The 23,946-nt window shown below is 35.7% G+C and overlaps 3 protein-coding genes across 3 annotated transcripts; all 3 read left to right on the forward strand.

Annotated features, from left to right (window-relative positions):
- The first annotated feature begins 119 nt into the window (after positions 1-119).
- Positions 120-12,611, forward strand: LOC127521217 (matrix metalloproteinase-18). The gene is made up of 11 exons (XM_051910316.1): positions 120-255; positions 5,758-5,902; positions 8,374-8,609; positions 8,686-8,834; positions 9,270-9,395; positions 9,635-9,796; positions 10,471-10,588; positions 10,685-10,818; positions 10,904-11,063; positions 11,177-11,280; positions 12,332-12,611. Exons 2-11 carry the CDS (start codon positions 5,792-5,794, stop codon positions 12,430-12,432), a joined length of 1,401 nt encoding a protein of 466 aa, XP_051766276.1. The 5' UTR covers positions 120-255; positions 5,758-5,791; the 3' UTR covers positions 12,433-12,611.
- Positions 12,612-15,214: 2,603 nt separating this feature from the next.
- On the forward strand, positions 15,215-18,592 carry mmp13a (matrix metallopeptidase 13a). The gene is made up of 10 exons (XM_051910314.1): positions 15,215-15,448; positions 15,545-15,786; positions 15,867-16,015; positions 16,660-16,788; positions 16,880-17,041; positions 17,130-17,259; positions 17,371-17,504; positions 17,831-17,990; positions 18,069-18,172; positions 18,252-18,592. The coding sequence occupies exons 1-10, from the start codon at positions 15,344-15,346 to the stop codon at positions 18,350-18,352; spliced, it is 1,416 nt and encodes a 471-aa protein (XP_051766274.1). The 5' UTR covers positions 15,215-15,343; the 3' UTR covers positions 18,353-18,592.
- Positions 18,593-21,186: 2,594 nt separating this feature from the next.
- Positions 21,187-23,304, forward strand: LOC127521222 (collagenase 3-like). The gene is made up of 9 exons (XM_051910324.1): positions 21,187-21,353; positions 21,422-21,570; positions 21,845-21,973; positions 22,085-22,246; positions 22,333-22,429; positions 22,526-22,656; positions 22,752-22,911; positions 22,998-23,101; positions 23,207-23,304. The coding sequence occupies exons 1-9, from the start codon at positions 21,202-21,204 to the stop codon at positions 23,302-23,304; spliced, it is 1,182 nt and encodes a 393-aa protein (XP_051766284.1). The 5' UTR covers positions 21,187-21,201.
- The last annotated feature ends 642 nt before the right edge of the window (positions 23,305-23,946 follow it).

A 23,946-nucleotide genomic window follows, 5' to 3' on the forward strand; every position in this document is an offset into this window, starting at 1 on the left:
AATAATGGGCCTGACCAAAGGTTGGGGCGTGGAGAAAGGTCTTTATCATTGGTTGTGAAAGCTGTCTCAGGGTGTGGGGAAGGGTTAGTTTCCGTTGTCGGAGTTCACCTTTCGGCAAGCCTCCTTTCAGCAGGCCCATTACTCCGACCTGCAGCTGTCCCTGTCTCCACACTATTGACATGCACACCTGCAGCTGTCTGTCACTGAGTCATTTCCTGGTCTGGAAAATAAGCATGCTTGAACCTGGAGTCTCAGGTAAGCAGGGAATTCTCCATGACGTCAGATAATTTAGGTGAACGCACGTCTTCCGCTGATTAAAGGGATTCTGAATGTATCAAAATAGGAAACTCCTTGACATCATCAGAGTTGTTCTTCAGGCATCCTGGGTAAAAAATAACCCAAAACATATCCAAACATGCATAACTGACAAGTTACAGCAGTATGACATGTTATTCATTTTAAATCATACATTTATTTTTGAATCACATTTTTTTATGCACGCACTGCTAAAGTGACCTGAAAAAAAGTCTAAAAGTGGTGAGAACTTCATCAGTGACAAGTTAAAATATACATTTCCCCCCTCGTATATTCAGGTTCTGTTGTTTGTCATTTAGTTATCCACATCAGAACAGGTACATAGGTAAATCTGTATTTGAGTGGCTTTATACGTGCATACATGCACACACTGTACACAATAAATCTTTATTATTTATTTAGTAAATATAGTATTTATTTTAGGAATGAATAATGATCCCTGAGGGGGAAAAAAATTCCCTGACTCCATCCTGAACCAACAAACTGTCAGCGCCAAGATTTACTGTATGTGTCACCAACACTATTGATAAAACCGATTACATAATAGCAGATGTAGAGGTGTTGGTGCTTGCATCTGTAGGCAAAGGAAGTGATGACCACCTTATTTATAGACAAGCTGTTTCCAATTATTTTGCTGAGATTAGACAATCAGTGAAGTTTGGGGGGTGGGGGGTTAATTTGCAGTATTTCCAGAATCCCTGAATCAGTGGAAGCACTTCTGATAAACAGCTGTTGCTCATGTTTGTGCTATTTTTGAGGGAGAATCAGCAGAATTCTGTATAATACATTATGGTGAAATGTCTTATTTTGGAGCTGGAAGTACATGATTAGTAACCAAAGTATTTAATAAACAAGCACACATGGCGTTGGTGGAACTTTGTGGCTTATGAAAGTTACAATTGTTCTACAGCATCTAGGCTTGGCTATGACTCTGCCCTAGGGCACTACCAGGTTTTTATGACATGTGTTAACTAGATAATTTGGTGAGATATCATGTGAGTCATCTAAATAACCTGTTTCCTATTTCCAAAATCAGATATACAGGCTAAAGGCAACAGTGTCTAGCCTCAACTGTATTTGTGCCTGTTCACACCAGTGTTAAATTTGGCAGCCATTTTTGATTTAGTCTTAGACTTTATCTTCAGACGAAAATGCTCCTTAGTCTTAGTCACATTTTAGTCATTCTTGTCTTTCATATTTTAGTTTAGTCAGCGAAAAGTCACTACTTTTAGTCAAGCTCAGTTACCGACATTAATTTTGATAGCTATTTTATATGTAGTCTTTAGACAAAATAGTCATAATTTTTCTCTTTAGACCAACTCATTTAAGCTTATGAAAAATTTGAATCAAGGTAATAGGCTGTATTGACATTGCACTCGTAGCAGTAGCACTTGTACAGTTCTACATATCCCTTTTCAGTGGTTCTCAAACTTTTTAGAGTGTGGTACCCCCTGAGGGATTTAAAGGGTTAGTTCACCCAAAAATGAAAATTCTGTCATTTATTACTCGCCCTCATGGCGGTCCACACCCGTAAGACCTTCATTAATCTTCGGAACACAAATTAAGATATTTTTGTTTAAATCCGATGGCTCAGTGAGGCCTCCATAGCCAGCAATGACATTTCCTCTCTCAAGATCCATTAATGTACTAAAAACATATTTAAATCAGTTCATGTGAGTACAGTGGTTCAATATTAATATTATAAAGCGACGAGAATATTTTTGGTGCGGCAAAAAAAAACCAAAATAACAACTTATAGTGATAGCCGATTTCAAAACACTGCTTCTGGAAGCTTCGGAGCGTTATGAATCAGCGTATCGAATCAGCAGTTCGGAGCGCCAAAGTCACGTGATTTCAGCAGTTTGGCGGTTTGACACGCGATCCGAATCATGATTCGATACGCTGATTCATAACGCTCCGAAGCTTCCTGAAGCAGTGTTTTGAAATCGGCCATCACTATAATAAGTCGTTATTTTGTTTTTTTGGCGCACCAAAAATATTCTCGTCGCTTTATAATATTAATATTGAACCACTGTACTCACATGAACTGATTTAAATATGATTTAGTACATTAATGGATCTTGAGAGAGGAAATGTCATGGAGGCCTCACTGAGCCATCGGATTTAATCAAAAATATCTTAATTTGTGTTCTGAAGATTAACAAAGGTCTTACGGGTGTGGAACGGCATGAGGGTGAGTAATAAATGACATTATTTTCATTTTTGGGTGAACTAACCCTTTAACATCCTTCTGTGCACCCTCTCATATCCACTTACTGCAGTTACACCTTTTCCATTAAGGGACAATATTTGCCCTCTTAAATCGATTTTTCCAGTGCATTTTTTTACCTTTATAAATACCTTTATAAAATAAATAATGCTTAAAAAAAATTATACCGTAGGTGGCGGTAAGTCACTGTTTTTATGAGTGAATCATCGAGTCATTCATTCTTTCAGTATCAAAGCAAGCGGCTGTATTCATGAATGGGTCATTGAATCATTGACGATTCGTTCAAAGCCGCAGATTCGTTCATGAAACAGTTTGTGTGCTGCAGTTCTGCTGTGGCTTTCGTTGCAAAATAGAGCAAAAATACTGACAATACTGTTTAAAATGTACATCACTTAATATGACCCTTTTGTTTGTTTATTTTGTATCAATGTCACATTTGAAATCGTGTGGATATTCGGGAAACATTGCATTCTTACTCATATAATATGATCAACAAAAACAATAACTCACAGAAGGGTATGTGTTTGTATCGAAGAGAGTTTTAATCTTAAATCTATAGGCTATGCAGTCTGTGTCTATATTTGTTCTTCATGCTAGTAAGTGCTAAATCCCCACTTTGCAGTAGCGGGATTTGCTGGCGTGGATGCAGTCAGTTTTGACCGCGAAAGATGAGGTAATTTGACTGAATGTCGTGTATTTACGGCATTTTACCTGCTAGAAACACATGCTCAGTTTTTATGTTATTTTAAGGTGGAGTAGAATAAAATGTACGGCAAAACTCAGCATTTTGTTAGCGCAATATAGAAAAACTTTAATTTAAGTAGAAAATCTGAAATGAAGATCGCTGAACTGCAGCTTACTTGTCTGTTTTCAGATCATCCGCGCTTTTTCCTCAGTGTAGAGAGAGCTCGTGCGCGTGGTTGCCAGATTGCAAAGATTAAGTAAAACCTGTTCTTTTAACAGAAAAGCTCTGATAGGGGGTTGCTCTGGCAACTGTAAACATGGACGCTCGTAAAAACAGTCTGTAATGTTTTGTTTTTGTCCTTTATTCGACAAAAACAAAAAGTGATTTCAAAAGTAAAGTAAAGTTTTTAGTCTTTTAGCCACATTTCAGTCTCGTCTTTTTTCGTCAACGATATTGCATGTGTTGTTTTAGTCACGTTATCGTTAAATGACACTGGTGTCGTCTCTCATCGTCTAGTCTTAGTCATGGAAAAAAAGGTCGTCAAAGAACATTTTTTGGTCATAGTTTCCGTTAACGAAATTAACACTGGTTCACACAGAACACGTTTTTGCTGTTAAAAATGCTAGATAGGACAGTGTAACAAACAATACGGCAAGCCAAAAGGGTCAAAATTACACTATAGATGTATCACGCTTACATTCAAAACGCCATATTTGATGGCTTCTAAAAATTTTTAGTGCCGAATTTGGACCCTTGTGGCTTTCGATAGTCTTGTGGCAAGCCAAACGGCGTAAAAAGCAGCACTTTTCACAAACACTAAAATGCAATCAAATATAGTGTTTTGGCGATTCACGCACATTTTTTTTTTTTGTCATTTGGAATGAGAACGCCGTATTTGATGGTGCTAAAACCGTCTTAAATGGCATCAAGTACGGCGTTTTGGATGTGAACGCGATTCATCTACAGCGTAATTCTGACCCTTTTGTCTTGCTATAGGAAAACAAAGGAAAGTAGCACAGTGGAATTAACAAACACGTTCTGTGTGAACCTATAAACTGTGAGACAAGCCAAAATTATTTTATTTCTGTTTTAACAGAATATTTAATTCCTTTAAAGGGGAACAGATTGGGTGTGAATGTAGCCTGTTAAAGGATTAGTCCACTTTCAAATAAAGATTTCCTGATAATTTACTCACCCCCATGTCATCCAAGATGTCCATGTCCTTTTTTCTTCAGTTGAAAAGAATTAAAATTACAGTTTCAGTGCAGCTTCACTTTCGGTCATTTTCTAAAAAAAATAAAAATGTATATGCTTTATAAACTACAACTTACGGAACGAAGGCTGCGCCAGTTCCGTTTTTTCCGTAAGTAGAATAGGGAAGGTGTAGGACATACAGCGTAAGCTTTTTGAAGAATACGGAAGGCGGTTTGGTGGAAGCACTTGCGAGGCGATCATTTGTGTTTATAAAGCATATACATTTTTTATTTAGAAAATGACCAATCGTTTCACTAGATAAGACCCTTATTCCTCGTCTGGTATCGTTTAAAGCCCTTTGAAGCTGCACGGAAACTGTAATTTTGACCTTCAACCGTTTGGGGCCAATTGAAGTCCACTATAAGGAGAATAATCCTGGAATGTTTTCATCAAAATACTTAATTTCTTTTCGACTGAAGAAAGAAGGACATGGACATCTTGGATGACATGGGGGTGGACTAATCCTTTAGTCACATAATATTAGTAATATGAAGGATGTTGAGTGCCTGGAGTCTGAGACTGACTTTCTGGTCCATAGTCCATTTAAACCATTGGAGGAATTCAGGGAGTACAGGAAGTAGATGAGGGCTGAGATAGATCTGTAATGCAAGGAGTTGAGTTTATTCATCCGAGAACTATTTTTCAAATATGTGTCTGAGAAGATCAAGGGATATTTGTTTTGTGGACAACTTTTTTGTTTTGTGGACTATATGTAAACTTCTGTTATGTGAAATAGCTTATTCAGGACAGTACTAAATAAAAAAAATAACATGCATTTTATTTGATCCCTCTTATTTTAAAAAAAATAAATAAATAAATAACACTTTGCAGATTCTACAAGGTATATGTAAACTTATGACTTCAACTGTACCTTACACCTCTGCCCTATTTACAGACATAATATCTGCTTTTATGGCCCTGATTTATGGTATTATAAACTATGTTCTCACATCTCATTCTAATAATTTATTTAATGAAACAGATGCATGAACTTTAGTGAAAAAGCAAAACACCTGTAAGGTTCCTGCACAGTGTGTTGAGAGATTCCTCACTGTGTGCTTGTAACAACTATACTAAAAGAAGAAGAAAAAAAGAAAGAAACTCCTCCTGTACCCCACAACACTGCAGGGTCAAATCTTTATATGCACATTTTGGCTTAAACTTTTGCATAGTTCATATACCATGTAATCAGTGTTAGAAACCACAGTGTGCTGCTTGTTTTGACTTGAGCTCGCATTTAATGAAGGTAGTCTGTTTCATGTTTGGATGTCAGGACAGTCTCTGAGAGGGCTGAGTGCACAGCAGACATGGGGAATCTCTGGCTGGGGCTCTTGACTCTGCTGCAGCCTGCTGTTCTGTACGCCTCCCCGCTGCGGCCTGTAGGACTGTCCAGTGATGGCCATCTGGAGTTTGCAGAGGTAATTAGAAAAGAAAAACCACCCATAGATCTTCAAAATATTCAAATCTAGTTTTAAGAAGAAAATCTGGTTGGTGCTTGTCTGTGCAAAACTCACCAGGACAATGCTGGGGTGTTGTGAGTGGTTGCCAGGGTGTTGCTATGTGGATATTAGAGTGTTCCAGGTGTTTGCAGGGTCTCTCCAAGTTAACTATGGATAAAAGCATCTAAATGACTTGTCACTTTTGGATTATTTATTTATTTATTTATTGCATACAAGTCATGCAAAAAAAAAAAAAAAAAAGTCTTGATCTTCTGCTTTGTAATGCAGGAAGATATGTCACATGATGTTTCAAAACAAGTATTTTGTGACTTCATGCTTCACCACAGCATCCCTAAACACAAAGGGAAGTTACTATAGTGTGAAATCAGTGGGAACTTACGTTATTCAAGTATATCTACAGCAGCTGTGTTTGCTGTGTGAAAATGCGGAGGTGGTGTTTTGCGTAAACACATTGAGCTATCGATGATGGTGACTTTTTTTATGAGTGTGTATTACACAAAGAGGATGATTCAAAATACACTGATGTAGTAGTACTGTGCACATGCTAGAATGGGCAGACTATCAAAGTTTTCTGTGTTTGTCTTAAAATCATTTTCAAGTCTATACATTTAGTTTGGCTGAAGGGTATGTTTTCTCAGCATAAAATAAAAGCAGCATCTGTGTATGTGGCATTGTCTCTTCCTGCACTGCGGTGGAATTCTTGAAACAATTATAGTAAACAGCCCTCTGGGCAACAGATTTTTTTGTGAGTGATATTATGTAATTCAAATCATTTTAAAACCTCTCAACTTTAATTTCGGCAATCCATGAAAGCCAAATCTTAAACAGAACAATGAACCTATGACGTGGATGTGACCTTGTGGTTAAACATCATTACTAGCTTAAATATGTTGTTTTATATATTGCTAGGCAGTTGCTAGGGTGTTCTGAGTGGTTGCTACAATCAAAACCCCACATGAGAAAATACCATAGTAAATGTATTTTTTTTTTTTTTTTTATCATTGATAATAATAAGAAGAATTTTTTTCTTGAGCACCAAATCAGCCTAATGATTTCTGAATGATCATTTAACACTGAAGACTGGAGTAAAATTCAGCTTTGCATCACAGGAATAAATTACATTTTAAAATATATTCAAATCGAAAACAGTTATTTTAATTCATAATAATATTTCGCAATATTACTGTTTTTACTGTAGTTTTGATTAAATAAATGCAGCCTTGGTGAGCAGAAGAAACTTCTTTCAAAAACATTAAAATTGTAATGTTTCCAAACTTTTGACAGGTATATATAAAACTAAAGTATAGGCTACTACAGTTTAGCAATTCACTATAGTTAATACAGTATATACTGTGTTATACATTATATGCTAGTATTTAGAAGTGTAAAAAAAACAATGGAGATATAATTAATTTTAAAGTTTTATTAAGTGTTAACAATGAGATTATGTGGTTTTTATAATCAATTAACGCTGCTTTTGTCATTTTTTACAAGATGGACAACATTTGTCACCAAAAAAGTCATTCGGTTTAACCAAAATTCCGGTTTTACCGAATGACACTTTTGGTTATGCCGAATGACGATATTTTCAAACAATGCTAACAGTCTGATATCTAGCTACCTAGTTACCTTGCTAGCTAGCTAACAAAAGGACAATCAAACATTTTTTATTTAGTACAAGTTTTTAAAATATTCTACACCAACAAGTGTAGTAAATACTATAATTTACTACAGTTTAGTATAGTTACAGTATTTATCATGTAAGACAATTTACATAACAGTTGAAATAGTGTGTAGTACAGTTTTGAATCTGTGAATTGTTTTTATTTGTTAATTTCTTCATGAACCACCCAAACGAACCGACTGACTAGAATGAGTTGGATTTTCTAATGCTATATTCATTGTGAGGATTTTATTTGATTCAAGTGATTTTTTTTGGAGTTTATTTAACTGATTCGTTCAGTTCCTCATGTAAGCCTGTAGGTGGTCACAAGCGACTGTCTTATAGAGTTATAAGTGCATAAACGTAGGCCCATTGAATCATTGAATCACTCAAGCAACTCTTAAAAATTTTGTGTTGAACCTGGCAGAAATAAGTCATATTATCTTTTATTAAAACACAAAATCTAGAGACTCCAGAAGCATCAGACAAGTTTTTCCTATAAATGGCAACAAATCACATCTATAATTTTGCCAACCTGTGTTTGACTTTATCAACATAAAAACATCAAATAAATTAATTCAGGCACAAGTCAAGGCACCTTGCATGTAGGAGCGACTTCAATGAATGAAACAAATCAGTGTGTGGAAGCGAGGGAGGATGATTCGTTTACTTTAAGATTTAAAAGATTAAGTTGGAATTTGTTGTCTTGGAGTTTATGCAAAGGCCGCAGAATGTCTGTTTATTTAAATGGATTTGGATGAAACAGGTTTACTTGGGAAAATTCTACAACTATAAACCTGTAACTGGCCGACGGAGGCGTGCAGCAGAACCTGACCCGTTCCAGGCCAAACTGAGGGAGATGCAACACTTCTTTGGCTTGGAAGAGAGTGGAGCTGTGGACCCACAGACCGTAGCAGCCATGAGAAGAGCTCGCTGTGGTCTATCTGATGTTGAGAAGTTCAGAAAGACGATGCGATGGACAAACAGAACACTAACATACAGGTGAGGTTCAGTAATACTCCCGCCAGCAGAACCCACAGCATGATGATGGCTCATATTTTCATATGTTTGTGCTCAGAATCTCCAGATACAGCTCAAAGATGACATCTGTCCAGGTCAAGACAGCATTCAGACAGGCATGGAAACTTTGGGCTCAAGCAGTGCCCTTGAAATTCCACCAGAAGAAAAGGAGTGATGCTGACATCGTCATTTCCTTTAATAACAAAGGTGGGGAAGAAAAGCTGAACTTTGAGTTATGGAGCTGAGTAATAGTCATATGTGTGTGTGTGTGCGTGTACGTGTGTGTGTGCATGTACGTGTGTGGTCCTGGTATTCCCTACGTTATGGGAACCCAATTTCCTCACAAGGATAGTAATACCAGAATTTTTTTTTTTTACTTTTTTGGTCCCCATGAAGAAAACAGCTTATCGTAGGGTTTAGGGTTAGCGGATAGAATATACAATTTTATACAGTATAAAAATCATTATGTCTATGGAAAGTCCCCATAAAGTGTGTGTGTGTGTTTGTGTGTTCAGGAAGCCTAATTTAAAATAAAGTAGTTACTAAAGTTATAGTAATATTTGTGTCATTTAGTCACAATGGACTGATACCATAATTATATAGTAAAAATATTTTTTATATATTGTGTGGCACTTATGGTAGATCATGAAGATGGGTCACCGTTTGATGGTGAGGGAGGCATCCTGGCGCATGCCTTCTTCCCTGGGCCTGGCATTGGAGGTGATGTGCACTTCGATGATGAGGAGACCTGGACAATGAATGCCACTGGTAAAGATGAAGAAGACAGTCGCAACATCTTTTGTTGCAACTCACGTCAATGTTACATGTGTGATAAAGTCCTGACACAATCATGTGAATGTATTTACTCAGTAAATTACAGGTGTGAGCTATACCTTCAAGAGTCTACAATTCAAGGGTTTCTGCTCTGTTAATGTATAATCAAAATGTTTTCTGTGCCGATGTGACATAACACATGATGGGTGATGACACCTGTGCATCTCCTAAAGGCCGAAACCTCCTCACTGTGGCGGTGCATGAGTTTGGACACGCTCTCGGCCTTCCACATTCATCAGATCCTGGAGCAATCATGTTCCCAGCCTATAATTTTGGCTTGCACTCTGTTTTGCAGCTGTCTTTCCAGGACGTCAATGACATACAGGAAATGTACGGTATGGTATGTCTGTGAATATTGTGTCACATTTGAGATATTGAGAAAGAAATGTAAGAACATGCGCAACTCTATTTTCAGTGTCTGGAACACTTTATGTTAAAGGGTTAGTTCACCCAAAAATGCAAATTCTGTCATTAATTTATTTGCCCTCATGTCATTCCACACCCGTAAGACCTTCGTTCATCTTTGTAACACAAATTAAGATATTTTTGATAAAATCTAAGAGGTTTCTGATCCCCCATAGAAAGTACCACATTCAAGGTCTAGAAAGGTAGTAAATACATTGTTAAAATAGTCCATGTGACTATAGTGGTTCAACCTTAATGTTATGAAGTGACGCAAATACTTTTTGTGCGCAAAAACAAAACAAAAATAACGACATTATTCAACAATTTTTTCTCTTACCTGTCATTCTCCTATGCTGTTTACGTTGTAGACACAGTGCAGCGCTTCCGGATTCTACGTCAGAACGCCATTGGGCGACGCTGTACACTTTAGCTGACGCAGGAGCCGGCCAATATTGAGTCTGCGTTCTGACAAAGAACCTGGAAGCGCTGCACTGTGTCTACAACATAAACAGCGCAAAGCATGTTTACATTAAAATACAATGGAAAAGTAGCGCAGTGGAAAGGAGAAACACGTTCTGTGTTTACCTTTTCTGTTTTGCCAAAGGTAAGAGGGCAATAAGTCTGGACAGACTTCCTCCGAAAACACCAGATAAATGTGATCCTACGCTGTCATTTGACGCGGTGACAGGCATGCAACAGGAGCTAGTTTTCTTTAAAAACAGGTAGTGTGGCTCCATATGTGTACATTGATTTTAGAACTCACTAATCTAACGTTAGTTGCACTACAGTGTCTAACTTGACTAGTACGCTTGTTGCAGGTTTATTTGGCGGGTACATCCCAGCTTTGAGCAAATAGGAATCACACTAATAACAAGTTTGTGGCCTGAACTTCCAGCTCACATAGATGCTGCCTATGAGAACACAAACCAAAACAGCATGCTATTTTTCAAAGGTGAGGCTTTCATAGCTCAACATCATAAAGAACTGTTTCACCTAAAACATTAGTAATAGTTCTATCCATATTGTGTCTCACACAGGCTCTCAATACTGGGAAGTGAGCTCTCTCAAAGTAAAGCATGGCTATCCAAGAAACATCTCAGAATTTGCATTCCCATCAACTGTTAGGAGCATCGATGCAGCCTTGTATTTCAGAGAAACACGTCTCACTGATTTCTTCATTGGAGGAGAATGCTGGAGGTACAAGAAATTGAAAAAATTCTCGCTAACAGCTATTGATAATTAACACTGGCTTTTGACAAGCACTTAAATCTCTATTTGAAGGATGTGTTTGTGTTTTCTGCTTTGTGAAGGTTTAATGAAGATGCAGGACAGATGATGGAAGGTTTTCCCAAACCTATTGATCATGAATGGCCAGGAATTGACTCACCTGTGGATGCTGCAGTAGCCCATAATGGTTGGTATCACCTGTGGAACCAATCCCACACAAGCTCAGTTTGACAAATTTAGGGTACGTTTACATGACAATGATGTACTTGACAAGGAAAAGTTTTCCTTTGTGTTTTTCGTGTACAGGCGACAATGTTGTCAAAACGATCCCTGTTCACATGGATCCGCAAAAACGACTAAAAACACTGTATTATGCTGCCAGGCCAGTAGATGGCAATGTCACTTTGTAAATAAACACTACATGCCTATATACTGAACGCGTAATATGCATGTGCATGGCGTCACAGTTTTCACAATTATTTTTTTTTTACATGGAGGCAATAACAATATCATATTCAAAAATCTGCACTTTGAAATCTGTTTACAAAAGTTGCATTTTCAGGCCCCCAAAACGCCATTGTCATGTAAATGAATGTTTCCACAAGTTTCCACAACAGAATCAAAAAAATTAAGTTTTTTTTTCCTCAAAATTGCAAGTTTATAACTTTATAACGCACAATTGTGAATTTATATATAAACTTGATATAAACAATATCCTCAGTGACTCAAATCTGCAAATAATAAGTTGGTCTAGATATTGTCTTTTTTTTTTACTCTTTATAAAATAAAATGTATCTATAAGAATTTTTAGATATTTTACAAATTTGCAAAATTATAAAAAAAAAATACTCAGAAATACTTAACCTTATTTGTTTTGCAATATGCAGTAGATAGATTTTTTTTAAATAACATGTTTAATACTGAAGTGTAAGAAAAATAAAGAAATGTGATGATAATAAAAAAAGAATTGCATATATCTTTATTGTTTTATTATTTCATTATTCAAAATACACCATGAGAGTAAAATTTAACTTTCTATTAAAAAAATGATTTGGTGACCCATATGTGCAAATAATTAGTCATGATATATAGTGCTTTTTTCGAGTGAAAAACAATGAGAATTTAAAACAAAATAGCAGCAAAATTAATTTAGCATTTCTCTGTATTAACCTGCAATATTAAGCCAAACCGAGGCCATATTTTCAGACCTTTGAATAATTTTCTTTATTGTTTTCTAGGACGTGTATATTTCTTCGTAGGACCTCAACAACTGGAATTTGACCCCAAAATCAGACAAGTAACTAAGAGAATGGCTGCAAACACATGGCTTCAGTGCTGAGAAATAACAGGCGGTTGATCAACAACACCACATCATCTATGGTGATGGGAACCAAATTGTAAATTATTTTGTTGCGTCTGCTGTGTCTGTCTTGAGAATTTCCTGTTGCATGACTCCCATTTATTCAAATTTCTCATTAAATGCTTTTGAAATAAATTGCCTCAGCGGCGTATGAAACACACACCCATTTGAGTGATGATGAAAGCCTGTATGTATACACATTCGGTTTATTGTGTCTTTTTTTGTGTGTCTGAATCCCCAAAAGATACAGTGTTGTCTTTCTTAGTGCATGCCGTATATTGCCCTATAAGTTGCAAATGAGTACATACTTCTAACAAATGCTTTTAAGTAGAGTCCATTAGAACCAAAAACATTCTAAACAGCCTGATGTAGTTTTGTACATCAATCTAGTTTATTTTAGTTTAGTTTTAGTACATTATGAATCTGCAAAGAGAGCACAGTACTGCCAAACTGCCAATGATAAAAAATGTGCTAATGTACTAAAATTAAACTAAAATAATGAACTTGCTTGATGAATAAAACTACATCAGGCTGTTCAGAATGTTTTTGGTTCTAATGGACCATTTATTTTTAAGCGTGTGCTTAAAAAAATTCATAGTGATATTTCACTGTAATGAACTGAAGAAGCTACTCCGATCACCAGTAATAATCTTTATATAAAATAAATAAAATATACCCACAAGACATTTAGTGTTGCCTTAATAGGCAGAAACACTGTCAAGAAATAGTTTCAAACCAGTCTATTCTGGTCCAGTTCACAAATGACTAACACAGAGCTGTCACAACTCATCTGCTCATGTCACACATCTCATTACAACACTAAAGGACAAAGAGGATGTTTTGAAGAGATTGGGCTTCCCCTGCTCAAAATGATGCATGAGAAAAAGTTGGATTTTTGTAACAAACGCACCTAAAAAAAAAAAATGGACCAAGTGTTGATGTACAGTAAATAAGTCAGAATCAATGTTGTATACAAAGTTTACTTGTCACTTAACTGAAATCTCTTTGTTTTATTTGACTTTGAAACATTTGATTTATCCTAAATAAAGTAAAAGATGGCAGTCATAGTTTCTAAATTTTACTGTTTAGTTTATAGAAAACATGAATACATTGATTTAATGAAGAGACATACAGTGGGTACGGAAAGTATTCAGACCCCCTTAAATTTTTCACTCTTTGTTATATTGCAGCCATTTGCTAAAATCATTTAAGTTCATTTTTTTTTTTCCTCATTAATGAAGTTTTACCTTCCAACAAGACAATGACCCTAAGCACACAGCTAAAATAACGAAGGAGTGGCTTCACAACAACTCCGTGACTGTTCTTGAATGGCCCAGCCAGAGCCCTGACTTAAACCCAATTGAGCATCTCTGGAGAGACCTAAAAATGGCTGTCCACCAACGTTTACCATCCAACCTGACAGAACTGGAGAGGATCTGCAAATCCAGGTGTGAAAAACTTGTTGCATCTTTCCCAAAAAGACTCATGGCTGTATTAGATCAAAAGGGTGCTTCTACTGAATACTGAGCAAAGGGTCTGAATACTTAGGACCATGTGATATTTCAGTTTTTCTTTTTTAATAAATCTGCAAAAAATGTCAACAATTCTGTGTTTTTCTGTCAATATGGGATGCTGTGTGTACATTAATGAGGGAAAAAAATGAACTTTAGATGATTTTAGCAAATGGCTGCAATATAACAAAGAGTGAAAAATGTAAGGGTGTCTGAATACTTTCCGTACCCACTGTAAATAGTTTTATCTGTGCTTACTATGGTCTAACCACAAAAACCACAGTTCTTACAGTTGCAGTTACTATGCAAGAATTATGGTGAGTTTGTGTAAGACTCCACGTGACCATTGTTACACAATTCTGAGAAAATGCATTTACAGTTTTTTTTTTCAGTTTCTCTGTAAGTTTTATAAAATTTCAAATTCTTGGAATGAAGGAAGATAATACTTTTTATACATTTTGCAATACACTTTGGTGTCTGGTTTGATAAAAAAAAAAATTTAATAACAGAAATGTCTTTAAAAATACATTCAAAAATTCTGTATAAATTCTAAATATAATTTTTATCTATATTTTTTTTCTAAAGTTATATATCAGATTGATGCTTCTATAGAGTATGACATAGAATAAAACCATTTAAACTTAAATCTCAAATGAAATGGCACAATGATCGTTAATTCCATTAATAAAAGTTAGTGTTGATGGGAAAAAAATTATTTATCTAGCATTTTTATATTCTCATATATTGTTAAAATAAGAAAATGTGAATATTATATTATCTGCTCAAATATACAGTATTATTATCAGCTGCAAAATGGAATAATATTTTAGGGAGTCTCTGGGTTGGTCAAGAGTTGTCTACTCCTACACTGTAAAAAATTATTGTTGGTTCAACTTAAAAAAGTTTGTTAGCTGGTTGAATTAAACTTTTGAGTTCGTTGAAATTAAAAATTTGAGTTAATACTACAAAGGAGATTGGTTTAATAAATAGAAACTCAAAATATTGTTATCCAAACCACATTAATTATCTAAGTTAATTTGACAAAAGAAAAAAAAGTTGTGATAACAAATCATGAAAATAATTTTTTACAGTGTAGTGTAAATATTTTTTATATAAATTATTTTTTAATGTAAATGACACAAGGAGATTTAATTATAGGCATTGAAATATTTCCTTTATAGTTTACATGATTTCAATATTAAGTAGAAACTATTGCTAAAACATCTGTGTTTGGAGGTATGTCATTCCCTGATTCCCCTTTTCTGTGGCGGAAGGTGCGATATGTGACTCAATCTCGTATTGCACAACCAGTCCCTTTGTGGAGTATTTAAGAGGGGAGCAAAACACAGACAGCATTCGGTTCTTGAAGGAGAAGCAACATGAAGAGCTTCTACAAGCTGTGCGTTCTTATCGCTTTGGCGGTTTCTGGTTACACCAACCCAATAGCGCCACCTGCTGATAAAGACCAAGAGACCATTGCTGAGGTAATTTGCACACTGAATGTACTGTTAACTAGTTTGTCATCTCTATAAGATACAGTTTGCAAACTAACTTTGATTAATTTTTTTTTTTTTTTTCAGAATTACCTGAATAGATTATATGGCCTGCCAAAGCAGACCTCTTCTGACACTGAAAGACGCTCCAGTGCCATGAGTTTGAGGTTGAAAGAGATGCAGCAGTTTTTTGGACTCACAGTAACAGGCAAGCTGAATGAAGAGACGCTGGATGTGATGAAGAAGTCACGCTGTGGAGTTCCAGATGTTGCGGCATACTCCACTTTTGCAGGGGACTACAAGTGGAAAAAACATGATCTGACCTACAGGTAAGACCTGCTAACACTCGTTTAACACAAAACCATTTAAAAAGGACTTGAAACATTTATTTTGCTGTCTTTTTTCCTAGGATTGAGAACTACACTCCTGACATGTCAGTAGCAGAAGTGGATGATTCCATCAAAAAGGCCCTGCAAGTGTGGGCAGATGTCACTCCTCTGAGATTCACCCGTATCTACAGCGGCACAGCTGACATCATGGTCTCCTTTGTTGTTGGAGGTCAGTTTTTTTTTAAACTAATCATTAGCGAGATGATAGTAAAGATGATGCATGAGAAAAAGTGGGATTTTTTGTAGAAAATACACCTAAAAATAATGGACTAAATGTGGATGTAGAGTACATGAAAGATGTATAAAAATTTTACTGTCACTTCACTGAAATCTCTTATTTTTTGTAACTTTGAAAAATTAGTCTTAAAAAAGTCTTATTTTCCAGTTAAAATATCAAAAAAAATAATTGAAGCGAGATAAATGTACCATTAAGACTTGTTTTCAGAGAATGTGTTTGTAGTGTGAGATTTTGTCTTTTTGCACTGGTAGGTTTCTTTACTTCTTTTTGAATATAAAACAGTTAAGAAACAAGTGAAAAAGTCTGCCAATGCAGTAAGACAAAATCTATGAAATCAAATTTTAATATAGCACAAAACAAGTCTATTTTGTTTAAGGATTTTTAAGATATTTTAACTTTGAAATTATACAAATATACTATACTTAAAAGCATATGTGTGTGTATGTATATAAATATGTATATATATGAAAGTATATTTATATTGTAATATGTTTTATCAGCTGCTCACAATAAATGTTTTATTTTTACATTTATTATTAAGAGTGCTTTTAAAACTAATCTCCTCTTCTTTCCAGATCATCGGGATGGTTACCCCTTTGACGGACCAAATGGTTTTCTGGCTCATGCCTTCCCTCCATATGAGGGCCTCGGTGGTGACGCCCATTTTGACGATGATGAGACGTTCTTGTACAGATCTCCTGAAGGTTAGGGTTCATCTGGAAAAGTCTACAATTTGTACCAATGCTTAAAATAAAAACCAACTGTATTCACAATCCCACTTACTGTATTCCTCAGGCTACAATTTGTTCCTGGTTGCTGCCCATGAGTTCGGACACTCTCTAGGTCTTGAACATTCCCGGGATCCGGGTGCACTGATGTATCCTACCTACGTTTACAGAGACGTCGATACCTTCTCCCTCCCTCAAGATGATGTCAACGGAATCCAGTCTCTTTATGGTAAAATATTACAAATTACAAATACTGGTGATGGCTTAAAAGACCTTGAAAGTGGTGTTTGTAATGATTTGACATTTTTATCAAACAGGACGAAACCCTGATATCAACCCTGATGATACAAAACCCACACCACCAGTTACCCCAAACACATGTGATCCCAATCTGGTCCTGGACGCTGTCACCATGCTCCGCGGAGAGATTATGTTCTTCAAGGGCAGGTAAACAGAAACAGAAATGCTTTCTGATGTGGATGTGAGCTTATGATAGTTATGATGCTTATGATACTTAAGACGAGTCGGATCTGACCCGCTGGTGTCTTTATTTTGCAGCTTCTTCTGGCGCAGTTATCCCCTGAGCACAACCGCTGAACTACATCTCATTAAAAGCTTCTGGCCTGAGATTCCAGAATATATCGATGCAGCATTTGAGAGTCCACTGGAGGACAAAGTCTTCCTTATCGAAGGTAAAATCCATATGAATAAAAAAAACTGAAACACTCTTTCAAAAGAAGTTCCAAATGTGGGTTTTCACAGCGATGCCATAGAAGAAACTTAATGGGTTCCCCAAAGAACTGTTTACTGAAAAGAACCATTTTAGGAACATTTTAATAATCGAAAGAACCTTTTTCCGCTGTAAAGAAACTTTTGTCCATTGGAAAGGTTCCTTGAGTGTTAAAGGTTCTTCATGGAACCATAGATGCCAATAAAGAACCTTTATTTTTTTAGAGTGAAGATAAATACATGTCATATGAGAAATGAAATATAATTTGAACATGTTGTCGCACCTCAGGAGAGAAGGTCTGGGCTCTCTATGGTTATGATGTGGCACAGGGTTATCCCCAGAGTCTCAGCATGTTCCGTTTGCCAAAAAAAGTGAAGAAAATCAACGCAGTCCTCTATGATGAGACCAGCTACAAAATCCTGTTTTTCGTTGACGGACAGATTTATAGGTCAGTAAATCAGTCCGATCGAGTTAGCCTGGTCATTTTTTTCAGAATCTTCAAGTAACGAGAATTTATTTTGTGCAGTTATGATGAGGAACAACGCAGAATGGAGAAAGGTTATCCCAAACCGGTGGAAGTTGTTTTCCCTGGAATGACAGGGAAGGTGACCGCAGCCTTCCAGTACAAAGGTGAGGGTTTTACAAAATGTAAAAAGAGAAAATCTAAAATAAAATTCCATCTAACTCTGTCTTTCATGATCATTTTTAGGTTTCAACTATCTCTTCAGCGGATCAAAGGTTTTCGAGTTTGGCTCCCACAACAACAAGCTGTTCCGTGTTCTGAACAACAATTATTTCCTGCCATGTTAATCAGTTAATGTTGAGTTTTTCTTTAAAGCTCATTAATATACTGCCTGTCTGAAGGAAAATCTGAACCGTCAGTATTTTAAGTAAATTATTGAGTAACTTATTAACTTTTTAATGTATTTTTACTGAAAAATTTATAGATCGTCTTGTATCGTTTAAAAGAGTGTATGTGCAACAAGTGCAAAAACTTTTGTTCTGATTGATGCAATTTCAAAATAAAGATTTGATCAGTTTGAAAAACAATCTGAACAATCTTGTTTATGTTATTTATTATTTTTGCCTGTTTATTCATTTTGCCTGACACCAAATGTGGGAGTGTAAAGTAGGGGAGACTGAGACACAGGATTGGTTATCCAATTAAATATTATCTGCAGTACAATTATCTACAGTGTAAAAATACACGGAAATGACAGAACAAAAAAAATTTCAGTTAAATTTTTTTTTTTTTTTAATTTGATTTGTGGTCATGTTGATGGATGTTGAATTAGCAGATTCTCTTGTCTCTTAGATATAACATCTAATTATAACATCTGATTTAAAACTTCCACCAAAATATTTTTAATAATGTTTTACACACACAAATTAAAAATGTTTATACAACATATACTGTCCCTTGTATATTCACATAATTTTTTTGTCATATTGTTTGTCAACATGTTTAAGGCAGGAAACATTTCCTACACACCTAAAAAGAAAAAAACTCTTGTGTTTGGGATAAGAACAAAGGACATATCAGCTGTTTTCAAGGGCGATGTCAATGTAACATTAATTTAATGACAGTTTAAGATGTTTACTGCAACATTCTCCATATATATGTCATCCAAATCCAGAATCACCTCTTTGGTGTCCTACTGACTCATTCGAACCTCCATGTTCTATATTTCCACCACCCATAATTTTCTTTTTAGCTCATGTCAATGCAGGAGATTTTTTGTTCTCCTCCCAGGCTGTTTTTGTAAATAAGAATTCGATCTTAAAGGGATAGTTCACCCAAAAATGAAAATTTACTCATTTACTCATTTCATTTACTCACCCTCAAGTTGTTCCAAACCTGTATGAATTTCTCTCTTCTGCTGAACACAAAAGAAGATATTTTGACGAATGTCAGTAACCAAACAGTTGATGGGCTCCACTGACTTTCATATTATTTTTTCTATTTTTTCCAACTGTTTGGCTACCCATAAATGTTAAATAATAATAGTAATAAAAAGAGTCTTCGCATGCACCCACCATAGACCCTCACATTTTGTATTGTGTATAAAATATAAAAGTTATACAGACCTGTTAAAGGGATAGTTCAGCCAAAAAAGAAAATTCTGTTCCATATATCGGAAAGAAATTCTATGGCAGTCAATGGCTACTGTCAACTGTTTGGTTACCAGATTTCTTGAAAATATCTTCTTTTGTGTTCAACATATGAAAGAAACTCATACAGGTTTGGAACAACTTGAGGGTGAGTAAATGATGACAGAATTTTCATTTTTGGCTGAACTATAACTAAGTGTTAAACTAACTTGTGGATGCATGTCTCTGCAATTCAACACAGTTGGCGTCCCACTTGCTGTTGAATGATTGGCATAAATTTTAATCTGTTCCCAATACAGAATTTTCATAAGGCTTCAGAAGAATTGAAATACACTGCACAAGTCATATGGACCACTTTCATGATATGGTGCTTATATAATAAAGCCTCAGTCATCATTATAAAATATTACTCATTCGTCTGACAATAAAGAGTGACAACGGTTGCCATTATAGCAAGCACACTTCACTGTCTTTGCACATACCTGCCAAGCTTTTTTCTCTAATTTGGGGATTTCCCATTGATTTCCTTTGTTCTGAAATTAAGCAAAGTGCAATTAGTACAAACCAACTCTAATGGAAACCCTAACCCTAAAAAATACAACTTTTACTATTTTATAAGTAAATAAAGTCACCATTTTCCTTTTGAGGATATGAGAGGAGGTGGTTTAATTGTAAATATTTCAGCAATTTATAACTAACTTTCTTACTGGTTAAATGTAAGTTATATTACCATTTACAGTAATTAATAATATAAGATTTTTCATTCTATTTTTTACCTAGGTAAAAAATGTTTAAACTATGTTTTTATGAGTAAAAAGTATAAATAGCCATTGCCAAAATTCGCTGCAAAAACCATTACATTTATTTAAATTTTATTTAAAAACTACTTTCTTCCTGATTTTGCTATACGCACTGGGGGTTTTATATTGGACTTAGTTAATTTAAGTTGAATAAGACCATCCTGTAAAGCATTTTTAAAAACATTATTACCATGTTGCCCTTGTTTGTGTTTATAATACATAGAAACACATAGAAATGTTGCCGTTAAATAAAGGCTTAAGAAAGACAAAAAATACAAATATCTGGGCGAGGTTGTTATTGTCTTGCCTGTCAGTTTGATGGGTTACTCACAGAAGTTTGTGACTGATCATTTCACATGTGCCTCAACACCTCACCATTTTAAGAATATATAAGTCTTCATCAGACACTTGTCCGTCAGAAGAAAAGCACAAGAGCGTAAGAAACAACTCACAACATGAGGAGGATTCACCGCCAGCTGTGTTTTTTTGCAAGCCTGGTGCTTGTTATTCACGCAGGACCGATTGAACAGCCTGCTAATGATTATGACATTGCAAAGGTTTGGGGTTAATATATATATATATATATATTTGCTTGTTTTGTCTTTGGTCATAGGCCTATTTCTTCTATTTTCTTCTTTTTGTGTTCATTAGGATTACCTGAAGAGCTTCTACAATCTGAAATATAACACTCATGTTGTTGAAGGCAAACAGCCGGAGATAAATCCACTGCCCGAGAAATTGAAAGAGATGCAGAGGTTTTTTGGGCTCAATGTCACTGGAACGCTGGACATAGAAACACTGGAGGTGATGAAGAAGCCCCGGTGTGGAGTTCCAGATGTTGCTGCGTACTCCACGTTTGAAGGCAGACCTAAATGGCAGACCAACATGCTCACTTACAGGTATAATATCAGCTCCTTTGGCTTCACAGAAAAAAGATGCAGATACAGACTATGGGCCTTTTCCACAGGATTGAGAACTACACCCCTGACATGTCAGTAGCAGAGGTGGATGATTCCATCAGAAGGGCCCTACAAGTGTGGGCAGATGTCAGTCCTCTGAGATTCACCCGAATCTACAACGGCACAGCTGACATCATGATCTCCTTTGCTACAAAAGGTAAGTTTCATCTATCCATTTATCTGTTCATATATTGTTTATTAACTATGTGCTTTTCATTTTGATTGATTATTTTAACTAAATTTAAACTTGGCAATATTTTGGATTCTAACTCACAGTTGTAATAATAATATATGAAACATTGATCAGTAAAATTATTATAGAAGGGATGTGAATATTTGGGCTAACAGTGAATCACTTCCATTAAAAAGAGAATTTTGCAAATTTATACATATAAAACTCCTAAATGTAAAACTATAACACTTTCCTACAGATCATGGTGATGCTTACCCATTTGATGGACCACAAGGCACTTTGGCTCATGCTTTTGCTCCCTCCCCTGGAATTGGTGGAGATGCACATTTCGATGATGATGAGGTTTTCACCTTCCGCTCATCAGGAGGTCATTTTTTTGTTTTCAGAGCTTCAACTTTGGCACTACTTTGATTTCATGTAACAAAGCGTCAATTAAACTTTTTAATTTGTACCTAAACTGTTCTACTTGATTCCTCAGCAAGTTATATCCTGTTCTTGGTGGCAGCCCATGAATTTGGTCACTCTTTGGGTCTTTTTCATTCCAATGTTCCTGGCTCTCTGATGTTTCCCATATACAGCTTCACTGATCCGGATCGTTTCTCTCTGCACTCTGATGACATCACAGGGATTCAGTCAATCTGTAAGCATATGATCTTTAAGTGTACATCTATAATCTTTGAGTCAAATATAATCAATTGTTTGTTTACTATGTGGTATTCCCATCAGATCCACCTGTTCAAACGACTACTAAAGCATGTAACTTTAACCTGATCTTGGATGCAGTTACAACTTTTAGGGGAGAAACAATGTTCTTCAAGGATAGGTAATACACCAAAACATAACAATCCTGTGTGTGTGTATATATATATATATACACCTAAAAAAATTAAATGGATTGACTTAATGTGTCTCTGTGCAGCTTTTTCTGGCGTAGTTCTCCGAGCAGAAGTGTGTCGCAACTTCAGATCAAGAGTTTCTGGCCAAATGCCCCGGATAATATAGATGCTGCTTATGAGGATCCAGTGCAAGATAAAGTTTTCTTTTTCAAAGGTATCTTTCTTAAAAAATTTGGCAACTACAAATTCCATTTTCCAATCTCTGTATTCCATTTACAAACTCTCATTGTGGCCTGTATTTATTTATAGGAAGACAAGTCTGGGCTTTTAATGGAAACAATGTTGAACCTGGCTATCCCAAGACTCTCAGCAGCTTTGGTCTGCCACCATCTGTGAAAAAAGTTAGTGCTGCCGTCCACGACAAAAACTCAGGAAAAACACTGCTCTTCTTTGACATATATTACTATAGGTGGGTCAAATGCTGTATCATAAAGAGAAGCCCTTAAAATTTGTTCCGAAAAGACATAAGAATGTAAAATTTCCCTTTTTCGGTAGCTATGATGAGATGATGAAGAAGATGGACAAAGGGTATCCCAAACGACTAAAAGTTGGATTTCGAGGGGTGACTGCAGAGGTTACAGCAGCCCATCTATTCAATGGTAGGTGTTTCTAACTTCCTCTTCTACAAATCTGTAACAATCCAAAGACTCAATTCTGGCATGAAAGTACAATTTCATAAAGTTCACTGACTTCTTTTCTTCCAGGGAACATTTATCTCTTCAGTGGGACAAAGGTGTTTGAGTTCAGCAGGAGCAGGAATCTCCTCCGTGTGCTGAATAATAATTACTTCCTTCCCTGTTAGTCAAGTTTCCTCGAAATAAGAAATTAATGGAGCGTAACTACAGTACTTACTTAAATGCATAAAAAAAAAGAACTAATTGTTCATTGTATTTCTGGATTCTTCTGATCAAAATTGTCATTGGACTTCTATTTTACTATTGTTAACATTTAAAAGAATGTCTATAATGTTTAATGTTATTGACTATTTTCAAATAAATGAAAGTGCATAATTCAATTGAAGAGCATGTGAACAAGTTATTTTTAAAAGGGACATACATTTAACATTAACTCTGACCCTTTCAGAATAAGATAATAGCTATTGTAAAACCAATATATTATATTATAATTTATATTATTAGACTTTGTAGAAACTGGCAGATCAAATAATCTAAATCCCCAACAATAAACACACCTTTTTTATAAAAGGTCAGATCAGCAAGTCACAGCACTTGTCGCGATTGATATAGTATGGTGTTTCTGAGAAATGGATGACTACGTGTCTTGTCACCAGAGATGGCAAAAGTACACTTTTTACTTTTACTTTTTTCAGTAATTTTTTTGTACCTGTCACTTTTTCGTCAGAATGTCTACTGTTGTGAACAGAACTGTCTTCACTTTGTTGGAAAACAACCACCTCATTGTAATTTGTTTGCACATAATATTT

This window comes from Ctenopharyngodon idella, chromosome 10, assembly GCF_019924925.1.
Source record: "Ctenopharyngodon idella isolate HZGC_01 chromosome 10, HZGC01, whole genome shotgun sequence".
In the NCBI taxonomy this organism is placed as follows: Eukaryota; Metazoa; Chordata; class Actinopteri; order Cypriniformes; family Xenocyprididae; genus Ctenopharyngodon; species Ctenopharyngodon idella.